General features: G+C 44.3%; 3 protein-coding genes across 20 annotated transcripts in view; 1 reads left to right on the top strand and 2 right to left on the bottom strand.

Annotated features, from left to right (window-relative positions):
• The window catches only part of BRD8 (bromodomain containing 8), a 40,347-nt gene extending 36,791 nt beyond the window's left edge, over positions 1-3,556 (bottom strand). For 12 of the 16 annotated variants that reach the window (XM_055286107.2, XM_055286109.2, XM_055286108.2 and 9 more), the window contains exons 1-2: positions 3,194-3,334; positions 2,174-2,270 (exon numbers count right to left, since the gene is read on the bottom strand). In XM_055286107.2, coding sequence (XP_055142082.1) covers positions 2,174-2,270; positions 3,194-3,212 — 116 coding nt within the window. In that variant the 5' untranslated portion in view covers positions 3,213-3,334. Of the gene's footprint in view, positions 1-2,173; positions 2,271-3,193 lie in introns of all 16 variants that reach the window. The other 4 variants (XM_063642796.1, XM_055286114.2, XM_055286113.2 and 1 more) reach the window with 3 other exon arrangements.
• Positions 3,557-3,559: 3 nt separating this feature from the next.
• KIF20A (kinesin family member 20A) lies at positions 3,560-12,258 on the top strand. Its single transcript, XM_055286116.2, has 19 exons — positions 3,560-3,802; positions 4,261-4,446; positions 6,034-6,123; positions 6,221-6,340; positions 6,935-7,073; positions 7,198-7,385; positions 7,473-7,602; positions 7,781-7,975; positions 8,069-8,180; positions 8,287-8,355; positions 8,561-8,704; positions 8,838-9,003; positions 9,111-9,275; positions 9,404-9,543; positions 9,692-9,794; positions 10,109-10,307; positions 10,559-10,650; positions 10,889-11,026; positions 11,694-12,258. Exons 2-19 carry the CDS (start codon positions 4,282-4,284, stop codon positions 12,009-12,011), a joined length of 2,673 nt encoding a protein of 890 aa, XP_055142091.1. The 5' UTR covers positions 3,560-3,802; positions 4,261-4,281; the 3' UTR covers positions 12,012-12,258.
• Positions 12,247-18,485, bottom strand: part of CDC23 (cell division cycle 23) — a 32,353-nt gene continuing 26,114 nt past the window's right edge. For 2 of the 3 annotated variants that reach the window (XM_055286117.2, XM_055286118.2), the window contains 7 exons: positions 17,131-17,284; positions 16,896-17,015; positions 16,487-16,562; positions 16,099-16,160; positions 14,428-14,506; positions 14,233-14,352; positions 12,247-13,745 (listed from right to left, as the gene is read on the bottom strand). In XM_055286117.2, the coding sequence (XP_055142092.1) occupies positions 13,575-13,745; positions 14,233-14,352; positions 14,428-14,506; positions 16,099-16,160; positions 16,487-16,562; positions 16,896-17,015; positions 17,131-17,284 (782 nt within the window). In that variant the 3' untranslated portion in view covers positions 12,247-13,574. Of the gene's footprint in view, positions 13,746-14,232; positions 14,375-14,427; positions 14,507-16,098; positions 16,161-16,486; positions 16,563-16,895; positions 17,016-17,130; positions 17,285-18,485 lie in introns of those variants that run through there. The other variant, XM_063642801.1, reaches the window with a different exon arrangement.

Below are 18,485 nucleotides of genomic sequence, written 5' to 3'. Positions count from 1 at the left end.
GGTAAAATGATGATAGTTCTAGGCTGGGAGTGATGGCTCACACCTACCATCCTAGCACTTTAGGAGGCTAAGGTGGGAGGATCACTTGAGCCCAGGAGTTCAAGACCAGCCTGGGCAACAAGCGACAAAAAACACAAAAAATTAGCCAAGCATGGTGGCAAGGGTCTGTAGTCCCAACTACTCAGGATGCTAAACTGGGAGGATCACTTGAGGCCAAGAGTTGGAGACCAGCCTGGGGAATGTAGTGGGACCTCGTCTCTACAAAAACGTAAACATTTAAGTTAAAAAAAAAAAAAAAAAAAAAGTCCAGCCTGGGCAACATGGCAAAACCCCATCCCTACCAAAAAATGCAAAAATTAGCCAGGGGTGATGGCATGTGCCTGTAGTCCCAGCTACTCAGGAGGCTGAGGCCGGAGGATCACTTGAGCCCAGGAGGCAGAGGCTGCAGTGAACCAACATCGCACTACTGCACTCCAGCCTGGGTAACAGTGAGACACTGTCTGAAAAAAAAAAAAAAAAAAGTCAAACATAATAAAGTTACTACATAACCCAGTAATTTCACTCCTTGAATAAAAAACTCAAGAGAATTAAAAACATTGTCCACAACCTTGTCCACAAATGTGCACATCATCAGCATTATTCATAATGGCCAAAAAGTGGAAACCACCCCATTGTCTATCAAGTGATGGATAAACAAAACTTGGTATATTCATACAACAGATTATTTATTATTCAGCTAAAAAAGGAATTAAGTATTGATACACGCTACATAAGAATGAACCTTAAAAGTGTTATGTCAAGTGATAAAAAAAAAAAAAAGTCCAGAAGAGCACATATCATTCCATCTGTATGAAATATCCAGAATAGGCAAATCTACAGAGACAAGAGAGTTGGCTCAGTATGGTGGCTCACACTTGTAATCCCAGCACTTCTGGAGGCCAGGACTGGTGGATTACTTCAAGACCAGCCTGGACAAAACCTCATCTCTACTAAAAATACAAAAATTAGCCAGGCCACTCGTGGTGGCACATGGCTGTAATCCCAGCTACTTGGGAGGCTAAGGCACGATAATCGCTTGAACCTGGGAGGCGGAGGTTGCAGTGAGCCAAGATCTCATTACTACACTCCAGCTTGTGTGACAGTGAGACTCTGTCTCAAATTAACTAATTAATTAATTAATAGAAAGTAGATGAGTGCTTGCTTGGGGGTGGTGAGGAAGGGACAACATGGACTGACAGTTAAGGAGTAAGGGGTTTTTCTTAGAAGTAAAATGTTCTAAAATTAGATTGTGGTGATGGTTGCACAACTGTGAATATACTAAAAACCATTATATTGTACATTTTAAGTAGGTTAATTTTATAGTATGTGAATTATATCTCAATAAAGCTGTTTAAAAGAAGAAATACAGCTGGCCTGGTGGCTCACACCTGTAATCCCAGTAGGTTGGGAGGTTGAGGTGGGTTGATCGCTCGAACCCAGGAGTTCGAGACCAGCCTAGGAAACATGAAACCCCCATCTCTACAAAAAATAAAAATAAAAAACAAAAAATTAGCTGGGCATGGTGGTGTGCACCTGTAGTCCCAGCTACTCAAGAGGCTGAGGTGGGAGGATCACTTGAGACATGGAGGCTGCAGTGAGCCAAGATCACACCGCTGCCCTCCAGCCTGGGCCACAGAGTGCAACCTTGTCTCAAAAAAAAAAAAAAAGGCCTGGCGCGGTGGCTCACGCCTGTAATCCCAGCATTTTGGGAGGCCGAGGCGGACGGGTCATGAGGTCAGGAGATGAAGACCATCGTGGCCAACATGGTGAAACCCCGTCTCTACTAAAAATACAAAATTAGCCAGGCATGGCCAGGCGCAGTGGCTCACACCTGTTCTCCCAGCACTCTGGGAGGCCGAGGTGGGTGGATCACCTGAGGTCAGGAGTTCGAGACCAGCCTGGCCAACATGGCGAAACTCTGCCTCTACTAAAAAATACAAAAATTAGCTGGGTGTGGCCGCATCACTGCACTCCAGCCTGGGCGACAGAAGGAGACTCAGTCTCAAAAAAAAAGAAGAAAAAGAAAAGAAAGTCTACTTACAGCTTAATATGATTAACTATAGAAATCTACCAATGTGAAAGAGTATCTAACAATTTCTAAGACCCAGAAAAGCTGACATCCTAGATACCTTACCAATTTTGATCTCCACTTCTCATGACAGAAGACGCTAAACATAGCTTCTCTCGGATGGACCATGGCTCTGTGGGGCCAGTACTTAGCAGCTTGTGTTCTGGGAAAGGGAAAAAAAAAGAAGCCTTGGAAAGAACCAGAGACTGTAGTGCTAAGCTCCAAAATCCCCAAAAAGAGGACTAAAAGCCTAATACAAAACATTCCAACTTGTTAGGAGAAAGTGAGCTACTATCACCAAATCTTGATTTTCACCTCTCCAAGTGAAATATCACAGTGACCGTGGTACCTATTCATTGCATGGGAATTATTAACATTTTATTTCTTAAAACGCCATGGCTTGAAGCTCCGCTTTATTAAAAAACAGGGAATATCAGATTAGGCAGTTCTCCCTAAAAGCCCAGTTTTAAGAATACTGGACTTTATTCCAGTTTAAACTTACTAAGGGCTTATTTCCCAGGAACCCGAGCGGCCAGCCCCTCCTACTACCCCGCCTCCCTCTTAGCATAAACTTGTTTACTTCTCTCAGATCCTCTACTCCAAATGTCGGGCATAAAAGACCTTTTCAGTCCAAAAAAAGAAAAATGGCTGAAATCCCCGAGATGCAATTTCCTGAGTGGCAAGAAAAGCTCATGGTTAAAAGACCCCACTTCCACTGCCTCACAAACGTCGGACAGAAAAATGAATGGCTCTTTGAGGTGCAGGTTACTCCGTTTGGCTCATAACATCTTTTCGTCTGCACGCCCAAGTTTCTAGAGTGCTTTCACGGTTACCCCGCAGAGCTCCTAACACACTAGGATTCACTAAGCTGCTTCTCTCACACCTCCGCTCCCTCCCTGAGAAGCATGATCCCAGATTTCTGGGCCCCCAAACGTTGGTCTTCACGATGCTGTAGAGCGCAGGTCTCTGAAAACCCTGGGCTCTCAAGCAAACCACTTCTCCCACTCCCTAAGCGTGTAACAAAGATATGGTATCTAGCCTCGGATCTACAAAGGCCTTTCACGCAAAACCTGCTCAGATACTCACTGCCCGTTCCCGTCGCCATCTTAGCCCCGAAGTCTCGAACCCCGAGGAGAGACGGTCGGGCAGGGCCGAAACCCTGGAATTCTGGGGAATAGTGTACCGCCGTTGGTTCGCGGTGCCTCCTGGGAAATGTCGTTTTTCCCCTTAAGACAAAGGCAAGCACCCTAAACCAGTTATCTTGTGCACTCCTGTTAAGATTGTTGCTAAGGAAGGACAGGAGTTGGCGGCTGAAGCCTCAAGATTTCTTTTAGGCTTCTTAGGTAAGAAATGTCTAAGGTTCAAGGAAAAGGGTTAAGTTGGAAGAATCCCAGGCGAAATAACTGCCAACCCACGACAGTTGATAACCCGGACCCACATTAGATCTGAGAGGTCAAGCGGAAGCGAACAACTGGAATTCCAGTCAGGCCCGCCCCCTTTCATTACGCGGATTGGTAGCTGCAGGCTTCCCTATGTGATTGGCCGAATGAACGCAGCGCGTAATTTAAAATATTGTATCTGTAACAAAGCTGCACCTCGTGGGCGGAGTTGTGCTCTCCGGCTGCGAAAGTCCAGCTTCGGCGACTAGGTGTGAGTGAGCCGGTACCCCAGGAGGAGCAAGTGGCACGTCTTCGGGTGAGTGTGCGGCTGTGCTGGAGCCCGGGTTACCAGCTCTTGCCCGCGCGGAATAGGCTTTAAGAAATCGGAGCTGCAGCCATCTGTTTTTCTCTTAATGCTGCATCTGTGTTCTCACGGTGGTCCTTGGGGTGAGGTTAGAGAAGGAGCCGAGGGATCCTGACACCACCTCCACAGCACCGGCGGGCGAGGTGCCCTACTTTAAGGCGTGGCCTTCTGCTTTTGGAGCCAGATTTCTGTGGACTTCTGTTCGCGTTCGGAAATGCCTCCTCAAACTTCTCTCAATTGTTCATTAAGTGAACTTCTCTCATTCCCTTCCCCTTTGCCGATAATTGGAGGGGAAAGGAAGTAGGAAGCCGGACCCGGTGTCATGGGGCAAGGGACTTATTACCTAAAATTCGCGGCCCCTTCTGTCCCTAAAGGTTCTTCTCCCTGCCCACTTTTTGGTCTCTTTTTAGACCTAGGCTGCCCCTGCCGTCATGTCGCAAGGGATCCTTTCTCCGCCAGCGGGCTTGCTGTCCGATGACGATGTCGTAGTTTCTCCCATGTTTGAGTCCACAGCTGCAGATTTGGGGTCTGTGGTACGCAAGAACCTGCTATCAGACTGCTCTGTCATCTCTACCTCCCTGGAGGACAAGCAGCAGGTAAAGGAACTGGGGAGTGGCTGGGGCAGAAAGTGATATCCTCAGGCCAATAATTGTCCATACAGGGTAGTATGAGGTCAAAGACTAGCAATCCTAAAGGTCTGACATCAATTCAAAATTAAGGGCATTTAGGACAAAATGGCTATGAAAAGAAAAAAAGAAAAAAAATTAAGGGCATGACAAGTAAAAAAAAAATTAAGAGTTGTGTGTCCAGAAGAACTATTATTTGCATTGCATTAATGAAATACCCTCAAGTGCATGCTCTCAGTTAATCTTTCAGGGAATAATAGTTATCTCTCTTTGCCTTGAGGCCCAGTTGTGCTAAATAATTTGCACAAGGTCATATAGGCATTATGTAAGTGGAATGTATGTTCAGGTTTTAATAGTATCACCATAGCTTCAGTTTGTTGTAGGTTTCCTGCTAGGCCAGGGTTTCTCAGTCACAGCATTATTGACATTTGGGGCTAGACAGTTCTTGTAGGGATCTGTCCTGTACATTTTAAGATGTTTAATAGCATTCCTGGCATCTACCCACTAGATGTCAGTAGTGCCTTCCCATTTGTGACAATCGAAAAATGTCTTCAGGCATTTCAGGCATTGCTAAATGGCCCTTGGAGTGGAAATGACCCTGGTTGAGAAACACTGTACTAGGTCCTATGCTAAACATTAACATACATTGTCACATTTTGTGCTTTTATAGAGTTTCTCTTAGAGACTTATAAAGTTCCATGAGAGCATGGTCCTTGATGATGTCTCTCACTATGGACTATCAGAGCTTCACAGTTCCTAGGCCATAGTAGGCACTCTAAATATCTGGGGTTTTTTTGTTTTTTGGGTTTTTTTGTTTGTTTGTTTTCGAGATGGAGTCTCGCTCTGTCGCCCAGGCTGGAGTGCAGTGGCACAATCTCTGCTCACTGCAACCTCCGCCTCCCGGGTTCAAGCAGTTCTCCCTGCCTCAGCCTCCTGAGTAGCTGGAATTACAGGCACCCACCAGCAAGCCCAGCTAATTTTTGTATATTTAGTAGAGATGGGGTTTTGCTGTGTTGGCCAGACTGGTCTGGAACTCCAGACCTCAGGTGATCCACCCTCTTTGGCCGCCCAAAGTGCTGGGATTACGGGCGTGAGCCACTGCACCTGGCCTCTAAGTATCTGTTGAATGAATGACATGGGTGCTATTATTAACCCCATTCTGCAGATGAGGAAACTGAGGCAAAGAATTTCAAGAACTCATAGTTCAAGGTCTCATGGTTACTAAGTCATGGAATTGGGACTCAAATCCAAGTGTGTTTGCCTCTGCTTTGCTTTAATATCACATAGCAATTTTCATACCAGTCAATAAATTCTAACTCAGATCATTGGTGTGGCAAGCCACGTTTGCAGGATAATGATGAGACAGGGAAGGGTGACAAAGTAGTAAAAATGTCCATGTGGGTTGGAATGATTGTGGAACCAAAGAGTAGCTGCACAAAGACATTTGAGGTGAAATGGGGTAGTGTTATCATAGTTCCTAGAAACTACTGTTTGCCCATTTGCTCAGATGTAACTGCTGAAATTAATCTGTGGTTCTGGGCTGGAATTCTGCCACAGGTTCCATCTGAGGACACTATGGAGAAGGTGAAAGTATACTTGAGGGTTAGGCCCTTGTTACCTTCAGAGTTGGAACGACAGGAAGATCAGGTAAGTGTCTGAGAAGGGAGGATTTCAGGTGAAATGATGCAGTACAAAAGATTCCCAGGAATGCCTTCTGTGACAACTGTATTTTCTCCCTTCTTAGGGTTGTGTCCGTATTGAGAATGTGGAGACTCTTGTTCTACAAGCACCCAAGGACTCTTTTGCCCTGAAGAGCAATGAGCGGGGAATTGGCCAAGCCACACACAGGTTCACCTTTTCCCAGGTATGGAGGGTACTGGTTTGTGAACAAAGGACCAACATGTAAGGGCAACTTTATTCCCTGTTTAGAGGGAAAGCTTCTCTTCCTGACTGTGAGTTCCTTGTATATGCACACCTACAATTTTGAGGGCCCTAGTTATGTGTTAGTCAATGTGTCAAGTAACATATGTATATCAATTCTGAAAAATTCTATTGTTATTATCATTATTTCCTTATTTTCCTCACAAGGATAGTGTGGCTCAATGAACGTAATATTGCTGAAGCCATGTAGCTAGTCACTAGTAGAGTTAGGACCTGAGTCTAGATCCATGTATCTCCAAAGCCCACACTTATGGGCCATTATATTGCCCCATTGTGTGTGCAGCATCAGGCCTAGGGCATAGCATTCCTTAAGTGTTTGTTGATTTGGTGGAAAGATGGACTAGCAGAGAGTGCTTGAGTCCTCAATGTTTAGGAAACAGCCAGCGGCACTGCAGGAAGAAGCTGCTTGAGTGGTCTCCAGAGCCAACCACTCAGGAAGGGATATATCTGCTGGCTCTGCACAGGAGGCAAGTGGGAGATGAAGGAGAGGCCTCTAAAAAACTGGGTCTCTCTCTAGATCTTTGGGCCAGAAGTGGGACAGGCGTCCTTCTTCAACCTAACTGTGAAGGAGATGGTAAAGGATGTACTCAAAGGGCAGAACTGGCTCATCTATACATATGGAGTCACTAACTCAGGGAAAACCCACACGATTCAAGGTGAGTAGTAAGGCTTCACGGGATTCCTGATTGGCTGGTAATGGTGTTGTTTTTACCTTTTGAGACTCTGAGTTAGGGGGAGAAGAGCACTTGCCTCAGCTGTCCATCTTTCATATGCCTCTAGGTACCATCAAGGATGGAGGGATTCTCCCCCGGTCCCTGGCGCTGATCTTCAATAGCCTCCAAGGCCAACTTCATCCAACACCTGATCTGAAGCCCTTGCTCTCCAATGAGGTAATCTGGCTAGACAGCAAGCAGATCCGACAGGAGGAAATAAAGAAGCTGTCCCTGCTAAATGGAGGCCTCCAAGAGGTAAAGCATTGGTATCCATGGCAGTGGGGGTAGGGGGTACAAATCTTGGGGAAGTTTTGTGCTTACCTTCTCCCTGTGCCCCTCCAGGAGGAGCTGTCCACTTCCTTGAAGAGGAGTGTCTACATCGAAAGTCGGATAGGTACCAGCACCAGCTTCGACAGTGGCATTGCTGGGCTCTCTTCTATCAGTCAGTGTACCAGCAGTAGCCAGCTGGATGGTAGGTACCATGACTGGGCTCTGCCAAGAAATACTAGGAACTCACTCCCTGTTCCTAATAGCTGCCAGGAGTACAGACCAGAGGTTGCGATCTGAGGTCTGCCTTCCAAGGCCCCTGCAGGCCAAAAGAGAGATGAAATGCTCTAGGTTGATGCCCTATACATTGGCTTCTTCTCCAGAAACAAGTCATCGATGGGCACAGCCAGACACTGCCCCAGTACCTGTCCCGGCAAACATTCGCTTCTCTGTCTGGATCTCATTCTTTGAGATCTACAACGAACTGCTTTATGACCTATTAGAACCACCTAGCCAACAGCGCAAGAGGCAGACTTTGCGGCTATGCGAGGATCAAAATGGCAATCCCTATGTGAAAGGTAAAGGAACATGGGGGAAGCTGGCATGAACCCTGGAGGGCAACTGGGGAGAGTTGGATGTTCCCATCTTACGCCTCTCTTCTTTGGCCCCAGATCTCAACTGGATTCATGTGCAAGATGCTGAGGAGGCCTGGAAACTCCTGAAAGTGGGTCGGAAGAACCAGAGCTTTGCCAGCACCCACCTCAACCAGAACTCCAGCCGCAGGTGAGTAGATTGTAAGAATAAACTCTTCACTGTGTTCCAGGAAACATTAGTCCTCTGCCTGGTCATGGAAAATGTGCAATGACTTTTTGTTTTTCTTAACTTCCAGTCACAGCATCTTCTCAATCAGGATCCTACACCTTCAGGGGGAAGGAGATATAGTCCCCAAGATCAGCGAGTAAGTTTATCCATTTAGAAATTTGGGCTTCTTGGCCATAAATGATAGTTGGGAAAGCATGGAGGAGGTCCTCAGGGGAACTACTTGTTCTCCTTCTTTGGGTACAGAGATTCTTAGTGGGCCGTCCCCTCTCCAGAATTATACAAAGGGCCAGAAGGCTCATAACATGTGAGGCCCTTATGTCAGATCCTGTGCATCATTCTAGGCTGTCACTCTGTGATCTGGCTGGCTCAGAGCGCTGCAAAGATCAGAAGAGTGGTGAACGGTTGAAGGAAGCAGGAAACATTAACACCTCTCTGCACACCCTGGGCCGCTGTATTGCTGCCCTTCGTCAAAACCAGCAGAACCGGTGAGCTTTTGACTATAAGCCCTGGGCTCTGCAATTTGCTAAGAGACTTCCTGGTCACCACTGGGGATGGTGCTAGGATACCCAAAGGGCTGGTGTTCTGCTCACAGCTCTGTTATCTCTGATTCTCTGCCAGGTCAAAGCAGAACCTGGTTCCCTTCCGTGACAGCAAGTTGACTCGAGTGTTCCAAGGTTTCTTCACAGGCCGAGGCCGTTCCTGCATGATTGTCAATGTGAATCCCTGTGCATCTACCTATGATGAAACTCTTCATGTGGCCAAGTTCTCAGCCATTGCTAGCCAGGTGAGAAGCTAGAGGTGTGATGGGTGTGCTCACTTGGAACTGGTAACTCTAAGAAAGCTCCTAGGGACTACTTATGGAGTCAAGTAAGATATTTTTTTTCCCTCTAGCTTGTGCATGCCCCACCTATGCAACTGGGATTCCCATCCCTGCACTCGTTCATCAAGGAACATAGTCTTCAGGCATCCCCCAGCTTAGAGAAAGGGGCTAAGGCAGACACAGGCCTTGATGATGATATTGAAAATGAAGCTGACATCTCCATGTATGGCAAAGAGGTGAGAATACAAGAAAGCTTTAGTGTAGCAGCTTAGTAGCTACACATTTTTCCATGGTGCCTTCCAGGTGGGCTTGTGCCTTTTGAGGGCATGAGCATCTGATGACCTCTGACGTGTGTCTCTCCTAGGAGCTCCTACAAGTAGTGGAAGCCATGAAGACACTGCTTTTGAAGGAACGACAGGAAAAGCTACAGCTGGAGATGCATCTCCGAGATGAAATTTGCAATGAGATGGTAGAACAGATGCAACAGCGGGAACAGTGGTGCAGGTACTAGCTGAGTGACCCCTCTTGCTCTGTCACCTGGGACAGAGGGTGGGAAGTAAAGAGTTAGGTGGAGTTGTGCCTCAAGATCTGTTCCCCAAGTTCACTCCTCAGAACCTTCATTTACTTCTCTTTTCTCCTCTGTTTCTGACAGTGAACATTTGGACACCCAAAAGGAACTATTGGAGGAAATGTATGAAGAAAAACTAAATATCCTCAAGGAGTCACTGACAAGTTTTTACCAAGAAGAGATTCAAGTGAGTTTCCCTGAGCCAGCTCCAATTAGCTGCTCAGATTTCCATCACTAGCTTGCCTGAAGTAAAGAGATTTTATAAACTACTCTAGTAAGGGCAGGAATCTATAACTCCCTTTTCTCTATTCCCCATAGTGCTTTGGGTTCAATCTATGTTTGGTGAATTGATTAAGGGTTTAGTTGGCCAGGAAATCGTATTAAGTGCTAACAACAGGTTTTCAAGGGATCAGTGTCACAAGTACTCTGTTTGTTCAGTCATCTGTCTTAGCAATATTTTTCTGGCTCTGCAAAGAATTGTGCTCTCTGCTTCCCTCTTAGGAGCGGGATGAAAAGATTGAAGAGCTAGAAGCTCTCTTGCAGGAAGCCAGACAACAGTCAGTGGCCCATCAGCAATCAGGGTCTGAATTGTCCCTACGGCGGTCACAAAGGTTGGCAGCTTCTGCCTCCACCCAGCAGCTTCAGGAGGTTAAAGCTAAATTACAGCAGTGCAAAGCAGAGCTAAACTCCACCACTGAAGGTGAGGAAAGAAACAGGCAGGAAACGTAACAGTGGTTCAGAGAAGAGCTGTTACTCAAACCCAGGCCTTCTAACTCCTGCTCTAACATAATTTCCTAAACTGCAAGCTACATCCCCCTGACATTTCAATCTAGGATGCACATAGCCTCACTTTTTATATTTGCTGCAAGCTACTGTTAACTCAGTTAAAGAGGTTAGTCCAAGGCTAAAAAAAACCCCACATATTTTAAGTTTCCTGTTTCCTTCCCTCAGAGTTGCATAAGTATCAGAAAATGTTAGAACCACCACCCTCAGCCAAGCCCTTTACCATTGATGTGGACAAGAAGTTAGAAGAGGGCCAGAAGGTAATTACCGTTCTCTGTTTACCAAACTCTTACCGAAGGCAATTTCCCACATCCAACACTCTATCACTGGTTCATGTGAAGACAACATGTTTTTTTGTGCACAGTTCTGGAGAGTGGCTATTTCACTCAGCTGACTAGCCTTTCTAATTTTACTTCTCTTCAAATGGCTACCTGACCCCTCTAGATCATTATCCTGGTTCTCTTGGCCACAGTATGATTCCTACTTCTCCTTTTTCAGAATATAAGGCTGTTGCGGACAGAGCTTCAGAAACTTGGTGAGTCTCTCCAATCAGCAGAGAGAGCTTGTTGCCACAGCACTGGGGCAGGAAAACTTCGTCAAGCCTTGACCACTTGTGATGACATCTTAATCAAACAGGTTAGGGCAAACTATATACCTACTTCTCTCCTACCGGCCCACTCCAGTGTATATGTGAGAAAGGAAAGAGGACCAGAAGAAAAAGGTAAAGATTTTTAGGCTGAATTTATAGTGAGAGCAATATATTTGCAAAATAAAAATAACTATTCTTTGTTAAGCATTTACTAAGCACCAGGCACTGTGCTAAGTAATTTATAGGTATTTTCTGTCACAACCACCTCAGGGAGGTAGTTACTGTCATATTTCATCTAAGATGCTACTGATTATAAGAAACCATTATTTTATGTACTACTAAGAAAAAAGTAACAATTTGGATATGATATTTCTCATCAGTAAGATGCATCCTGATTCCAGAGAGATTAAAATGTTAAAATTGTATATCTTAAACTCAACATTTGACATTTAGAGACTGAGGCACTTAGAAATTAAATTTACTCAAGCTCATACTACCTTATGTGTTAGAAGATGTCCTATTCAGCACTGCTTATGTTTTGTTCTCAGAAAATGTCTCCTTATTCAGTTATAAGCTCCGACTTTAAAGAGTTTTAATCTTTGAAGAAACAGTTGTTAGTAACTAGTAATGGATGGTATGTATTACCCTTAGCCCTCTCGTTTCTCTAATATACCAGACAAAAGTGTTTTCTATAACCTTATTGATCTTCCTTAGGACCAGACTCTGGCTGAACTGCAGAACAACATGGTGCTAGTGAAACTGGACCTTCGGAAGAAGGCAGCATGTATTGCTGAGCAGTATCACACTGTGCTAAAACTCCAAGGCCAGGTTTCTGCCAAAAAGCGCCTTGGTACCAACCAGGAAAACCAGCAACCAAACCAACAACCACCAGGGAAGAAACCATTCCTTCGAAATTTACTTCCCCGAACACCAACCTGCCAAAGTTCAACAGACTGCAGCCCTTATGCCCGGATCCTACGCTCACGGCGCTCCCCTTTACTCAAATCTGGGCCTTTTGGCAAAAAGTACTGAGGCTGTGGGGAAAGAGAAGAGCAGTCGTGGCCCTGAGGTGGGTCAGCTACTCTCCTGAAGAAATAATAGGTCTCTTTTATGCTTTACCATATATCAGGAATTATTATATCCAGGATGCAATACTCAGACACTAGCTTTTTTCCCACTTTTGTATTATAACCACCTATGTAATCTCATGTTTTTTTTATTTACTTATAAGGTTTCTGTGCACACAAAAACAGTTATATTAAAGATATTATTGTTCACATTTTTTATTGAATTCCAAATGTAGCAAAATCATTAAAACAAATTATAAAAGGGACAGAAAAATTAAGAATCAAACATCATTCTGGACCATGGAAACCTTGAAAAGGCATGGCAGTGGAGACCAGTAACTAGTATACAACTTGCCTAAGAAGGCTTAGTAACAAATGAATTCAAGTTGTATTAGATATTCTAAACCTTCCTTAATTAATAGGATGAAGTGTCATATGTTAGGAGGTAAAAAGGTAACACAAAATTCTGGGAATAAGAATAAAGTCTGGACCCTGAGCTCAGAGTGATCCATAGCATCTACTGTGCAAATATATTACAGCAGACATAGCATATTACCTCCTGCTGTACACACATGCACAGGCCTGAAACTCTCCAAGAGCACCATAAGAATGATTCCCTTTACCTCATCTAGATAAAGGCTGAAAAAAATGTATTCTGTTGCAGATGGGAGGGAAAAAAATAGACAATTACATTGAAAATTTATTAAAACAGACCAGCTTGAAGTGAGTTTGTTCTTGTCTGTATAATCACAAATGTTATTTCCAAATGTCCGTGAAATTGTCTATAATCCTACCTCCTTGCTTGCTTTGGTAGGAGTATAGCTAACAATATAGCCATCTTTTGCCCTCAGTAAGGGCTATCAGCAGTTCCAAGCTCTGCGAGATTATTTTTGCCCTTCTTTTATTCAACTCTAGTAAGTTACTTCCAATTTGAAAGCTTTAGAAGACCACCCCCAAAACTGTTTTGGAAGATTGTCTCCCTAGAGAGTAGGAACAAATGGATAGCTCTATTCCATTTAAACCTAATCTCTGACATCAGAATAGGGATCATGCTCAGCAAATCCAAGAGCAAGGTCATTTGTATCCATTGCTCTGACTTCTTCCTAGGGTACTCAGTGCCCTACTGCCAGCTCAGGGTAGAGTGGCAGACTTTCCTTCTTTCACTCTCAGCAGCATTGAAACTTTGTTCCTGTAGCATTGCCTGTGCTAAAGTGCTATAAAAGGGACTTTCTTGGGGGCAAAAAAAAAAAAAAAAAAAAAGTATTCAGGGAAGAAGGCCAAGATCTATAGCCACTCTTTGGACATAAGTGAGACAGAAGTACTTCTAACTGGCAAGATAATGTCTGTTCCTGCCAGGATTCTGTCAGTTGGCCTCTGAAGGTAATTATACAAGCTGTCCCTATGGAGCTGTTGCCATCTGTAGAAACAAGAAGAGCTGAGGTCCTTGGAACAGACGTGCTGTTCTTTATATGGAGGTAAGGCTTAATTTAAGATGGGTCTAACAATGTGCTGGCTTGAGAGTAGCCAACTATGGCGTGACAGAAGACAAGTTGAGTGGAGAAACTCTGCGTGTGGGGGTATTGTTAGCAGAGAGTGAAGCAGGCAGGAAAAAGGGAGCAGGCACCTCGGTGGTAGGAGTCTCGCCTTGGTTCCGAAGCTGTAGGATTTGCCGGAGTAAGGCCTTACCTTCTTCCCGGGTCTGCAACAAAGTCAGGGAAATATTTCAAAACATGTCCGAAGCTAGTCTTAAAAACAAGTTATTAAGATGCTGTTATACAAGTTCCACAGATCAAGGCAGGCAGGTAGGCTTGCTTGTTTTTTTTTTTTTTTTTTGAGATGGGGTCTCGCTGTGTCACCCAGGCTACAGTGCAGTGGTGTGATCAAGGCTCACTGCAGCCTCGACCTTCCAGCCTCAAGTGATCCTCTCACCTCAGCCTCCCAAGTAGCTGGGACCACAGGCATGCACCATCAAACCTGGCGAAATTTATTTTTTGTAGAGACAAGGTCTCCCTTTTTTGTCCAGGCTGGTCTTGAACTCTTGGGCACAAGTGATCCTCCTGCCTCAGCCTCCCAAAGTGTTGGGATTATAGGTGTGAGCCGCTCGCCTGGCCAAGGTAGGCTTTCCACTTAAATATCTAATGTTCTAGCCTAAAATTCAAACCTTTTATTAAAGAACTGATACTCACATCATTAAATGCACAACACTTTTGTGCACAAGTTGAAGCTTCATCCCACAGTTTGCACTTAAAATAGTACTGGGCCAGATAGCGAAAAGCAGTGCTTTCCTCCAAGTGTTCTACTATTTCCTAGAGAGGGAAAGCAAAATGACTGAGGTGACAGTAATAATATCAGCAATACAATTCTCATGGTATGATACATACCCCACAGGAATAAATATCTTGGATATATTTGATGTAACACTGGGCAGCCTGTTCTGACTCAGTCAACTGTTCATGAAGCCTACAAAAGAAACTGGTCTTTAAGTACCAATGATATCCCAAAGCAACTTACTGATAAAAAAAGTAAAAGTACGTAAGACCAAAAAAATAACAATACATAGATAAGTATCAATTTTGACATAAATGACACTCTTGGAACTAGAATAGTATTAGATGTGATAGTTACTGTTATCAAAGCTTAGAATCATTACTCTGCTAATGATGGAAGGAGAGTTAGTAAATATTAGTATCTAAGCTAGATAATACATCCTTGCAAAAATTATCTAGTAATACCCAGAGTAAGGTGGCTAGTGCCTGTAATCCCAGCACTTTGGGAGGCCAAAGAGGGCAGATCACTTGAGGTCAGGAGTTTGAGACCAGCATGGCCAACAAGGTGAAACCTCCTCTACTAAAAATACAAAAATTAGCTGGGCATTGTGACACGTGCCTGTAATCCCACCTACTCAGGAAGCTGGAGCAGAAGAATTGCTTTAACTTGGGAGGTGGAGGTTGCAGTGAGCCAAGATCACACCACTACACTCCAGCCTGGGCCACAGAGTGAGACTCTGACTCAAAAAAAAAAAAAAAAAAAAAGCTGGGCACGGTGGCTCACACCTGTAATCCCAGCACTTTGGGAGGCCAAGGAGGGTGGGTCACCAGAGATCAGGAGTTCAAGACCAGCCTGGCCAACATGGTAAAACCCTGTCTGTACTAAAAAATACAAAAATTAGCCAGGTGTGGTGGCAAGCGCCTGTAATCCCAGCTACTCGGGAGACTGAGGCAGGAGAATCATTTGAACCCAGGAGGCAGAGGTTGCACTCTAGCCTCCGTGACAAAGCAAGACTCCATCTCAAAAAAAAAAAAAAAAAAAAAAGATAACAAGTGGCCAGGCATGGTGGCATAGGGCCATAATCCTAGCTACTCTCTAATCCGGCTGAAACCAATGACTTCAAGACCAACCTGGTCATCACAGCAAGATCCTATCTGTAAATTACAAAAAAAAAGAAAAAAGATACTAAGCAACTCAATTTTTTTTTCCTAAGAATCCAGATAGGAACCTCTTTACATTTAAGAACCTCTTTGCCTACTATTTGAGTTATTCCTAATTTTTCTGGCCCTTATCAGGAAATTAATACTGAAAGTAGTTTTCCTAGAGTGCTCTGACACAAAAATGTTATCCTTTCTTCAAATCAATCTTGATCTCTTGCTTTAATAGGAAAGCAACTGCCCTCCTTCAAGAGAATTAGCATTCTCTTTTTATTTTTTTTATTTTGAGATGGAGTTTTGCTCTTGTTGCCCAGGCTGGGGTGCAATGGCGCAATCTTGGCTCACTGCAACCTCCACCTCCCAGGTCTTGAACTCCTGACCTCAGGTCATCCACTTCCCTCAGCCTCCCAAAGTGCTGGAATTACAGGCATGAGCCACTGCACCTGGCCAGAAGTGGCATTCTCTAGGGACAAGATGACTACATTCACAAACCAGCATTCATACATCCTGCTACATCCCTACACCCATGTAGAATGATGGGTGGATGGGAGGCTCTAGAGCATGCAGGACCTGCCATCCCAGAGAAGCCAACAGAAGTATCAACAGCATTTCACTCCTTTCACTCACTTTGCCAGTTTCACCAGAGCCATTTTCTCCACATCTCCCACGGCGTAAGCTCTCCAATAACACTGTCAAAAAAACAAACTGGTCATTTTGACCATTGTCCCATGTGCCACAACTAAATCATATGAAGGTTAAGACCCTGCAAGCCTCCCAGAAGTTCAGATTTATAGAATGAAAGACATTTTTACTAGTTCTGATAGGTCTAGGCTACACACTGACATTCCCACTGATGACCTTGGCCCAGCTTTGCTTTCAGACTATGTATCTATAAATATTCATACTTTCCTAAGCACTTAGATCAGAATAAGTGAAAAATTACAGCACAGATAGCCCAACCTTCATCTAAACAGCAGATTTCCACTCAAATTCTTCAGGACCCAATTTAAGGTACCTTTTTGGCTTCCACTAGTTGATTGAGTTTCTCATAACATTCTCCTAAAGCAACCAGCATGCGAGAATCATTGGGTCTGAGAAAGAAGAACAGGCAGTCTGAGCAAAGACTTTTTACAGAAACTGAAGTTCTCCCTTGAGGAACCAGTACACCACTATTTCAAAGCTATGCAACAACTGGTCTTTAACCTGATGCTCCATATAATAGATTACTTTGTGTTCATAATTATACTATTAACCTGTTAGTGAAATATACTAAATGAAAATAACCAAACAGCATTTAGCAACTTTAAACTCAGATCCCCAACAGTCAAAACCATCCACTGTGATTTGTCAATAGCTATCAAAAGAGGAAAGAAAAGTCATTAGCCCTTCCCATATCAGACGCATTGTTAAGTGACCAGGCTTACCGAAGCTGGTGGGCCCGTCTATAATAATAAAGGCAGTAAAATGGCATCTTAAGGATTTCATAGGTCTGCCCAAGGCCATACCAAGCTCTGTAGTCCCGTTTGTTGACCTCAATGGCATGTCTAAGAAATGGAAAAGACAGGTTGTTAAGAAGGCAGAATCAAGGTTGGCAACTTGCAGGTTTAGAAGCTCCTAACCACAGCAATCTGCTCTACCTCACCACCTCTAGATAATCACCTATAAGCCTGGATAGCAGCAGACGTGTTCTTCATCTCCATGTACTCATGTCCCATCAGTGTCCAGGCACCAAGATACCGAGGATTTAATTTCAGGGCTCTCTGGAAATATAAGGCTGCTTTCTCATGCTGAGAACGTAAACTGTAATAATTGCCTGATTAAAAATCAAACCAAAAAATGAATAATCAGAAAGGTAAAAATAAAAGTCCATTAAAATAGATAGCATTCCACCAAATGGGCATGAAACCATAACCCATTCCCTCTAAAGTCCTGACAAAACATCCAAATTGTACAAAAAGGAAATATTCCCTTGGGAAATATACTTCATCTGTCACACATTCTGGTTAAAAAAAATATTCTTAAACACTGCAAGTTTTTATTCCTTTTAATATCACCTGGATACAGCATTTATATACACATTCTCTTTCTTTCTTTTTTTCTGAGATAAGGTCTTACTTTGTCACATAGGCTGGAATGCAGTAGTGCAATTACAGCTCACTGCAGCCTCAACCTCCTGAGCTCAAGCAATCCTCCCACATAAGGCTTCCAAGTAGCTGGGAGCACAGGCACACGCCACCAAGCCGGGGTAATTTTTAAATTTTTTTGTGGAGACAGTCTCCCCATGTTGCCAGGGTGGTCTCAAACTCCTGAGCTCAAGCGATCTTCCTGCCTCAGCCTCCCAAAGTGCTGGAATTAAAGGCATGAGCCACCACACCTGGCCTATATACACATTTTCTTAGATTATGCTTTACATCGGTGGTTTTCAAACTATATTACTTGGAGCCGAGGTTTCTAAAGAGGTACCCAGGCCAGGCACGGTGACTCATGCCTGTAATCCCAGCACTTTGGGAGGCCAAAGTGGACAGATCACCTGAGGTCAGAAGTTTGAGACCAGCCTGGCCAACATGGCAAAACCCTGTCTCTACTAAAAATACAAAAATTAGCCCGGCGTGGTGGCGCACATCTGTAGTCCCAGCTACTCAAGAAGCTGAGGCAGGAGAATCACTTGAACCTGGGAGGCGGAGGTTGCAATGAGCTGAGATCGTGCCACTGCACTCCAGCTTGGGTAATAGAGCAAAACAACATCTGGAAAAAAAGAGGTATGACTCTGTCTCAAAAAAAAAAAAAAAAAAACAGGTACCTCAAGGGTTAAAAAGGTAGCATTCTGACCAGGAGTGGTGGATCACGCCTGTACTCCCACCACTTTGGGAGGCTAAGGCAGGCAGATCACCTGAGGTCAGGAGTTTGAGACCAGCCTGACCAATATGAAGAAACTCAGTCTCTACTAAAAATACAAAATTAGCTGGGCATGGTGGCGCATGCCTGTAATCCCAGCTCCTCAGGAGGCTAAGGCA

This window comes from Symphalangus syndactylus, chromosome 7 (assembly GCF_028878055.3).
Source record: "Symphalangus syndactylus isolate Jambi chromosome 7, NHGRI_mSymSyn1-v2.1_pri, whole genome shotgun sequence".
Lineage (NCBI taxonomy): Eukaryota > Metazoa > Chordata > Mammalia > Primates > Hylobatidae > Symphalangus > Symphalangus syndactylus.
The sequence above is the reverse complement of the archived record's forward strand: the minus strand, read 5'-3'. Positions and strand labels throughout refer to the sequence as shown.

Coding starts and splice junctions, on each gene's coding strand:
- KIF20A (XM_055286116.2), top strand. CDS start 4,282: ATGTCGCAAGGGATCCTTTCTCCGCCAGCGGGCTTGCTGTCCGATGAC. Junction 4,447..6,033: donor CCCTGGAGGACAAGCAGCAG/GTAAAGGAACTG, acceptor ATTCTGCCACAG/GTTCCATCTGAGGACACTAT. Junction 8,181..8,286: donor AACCAGAACTCCAGCCGCAG/GTGAGTAGATTG, acceptor CTTAACTTCCAG/TCACAGCATCTTCTCAATCA.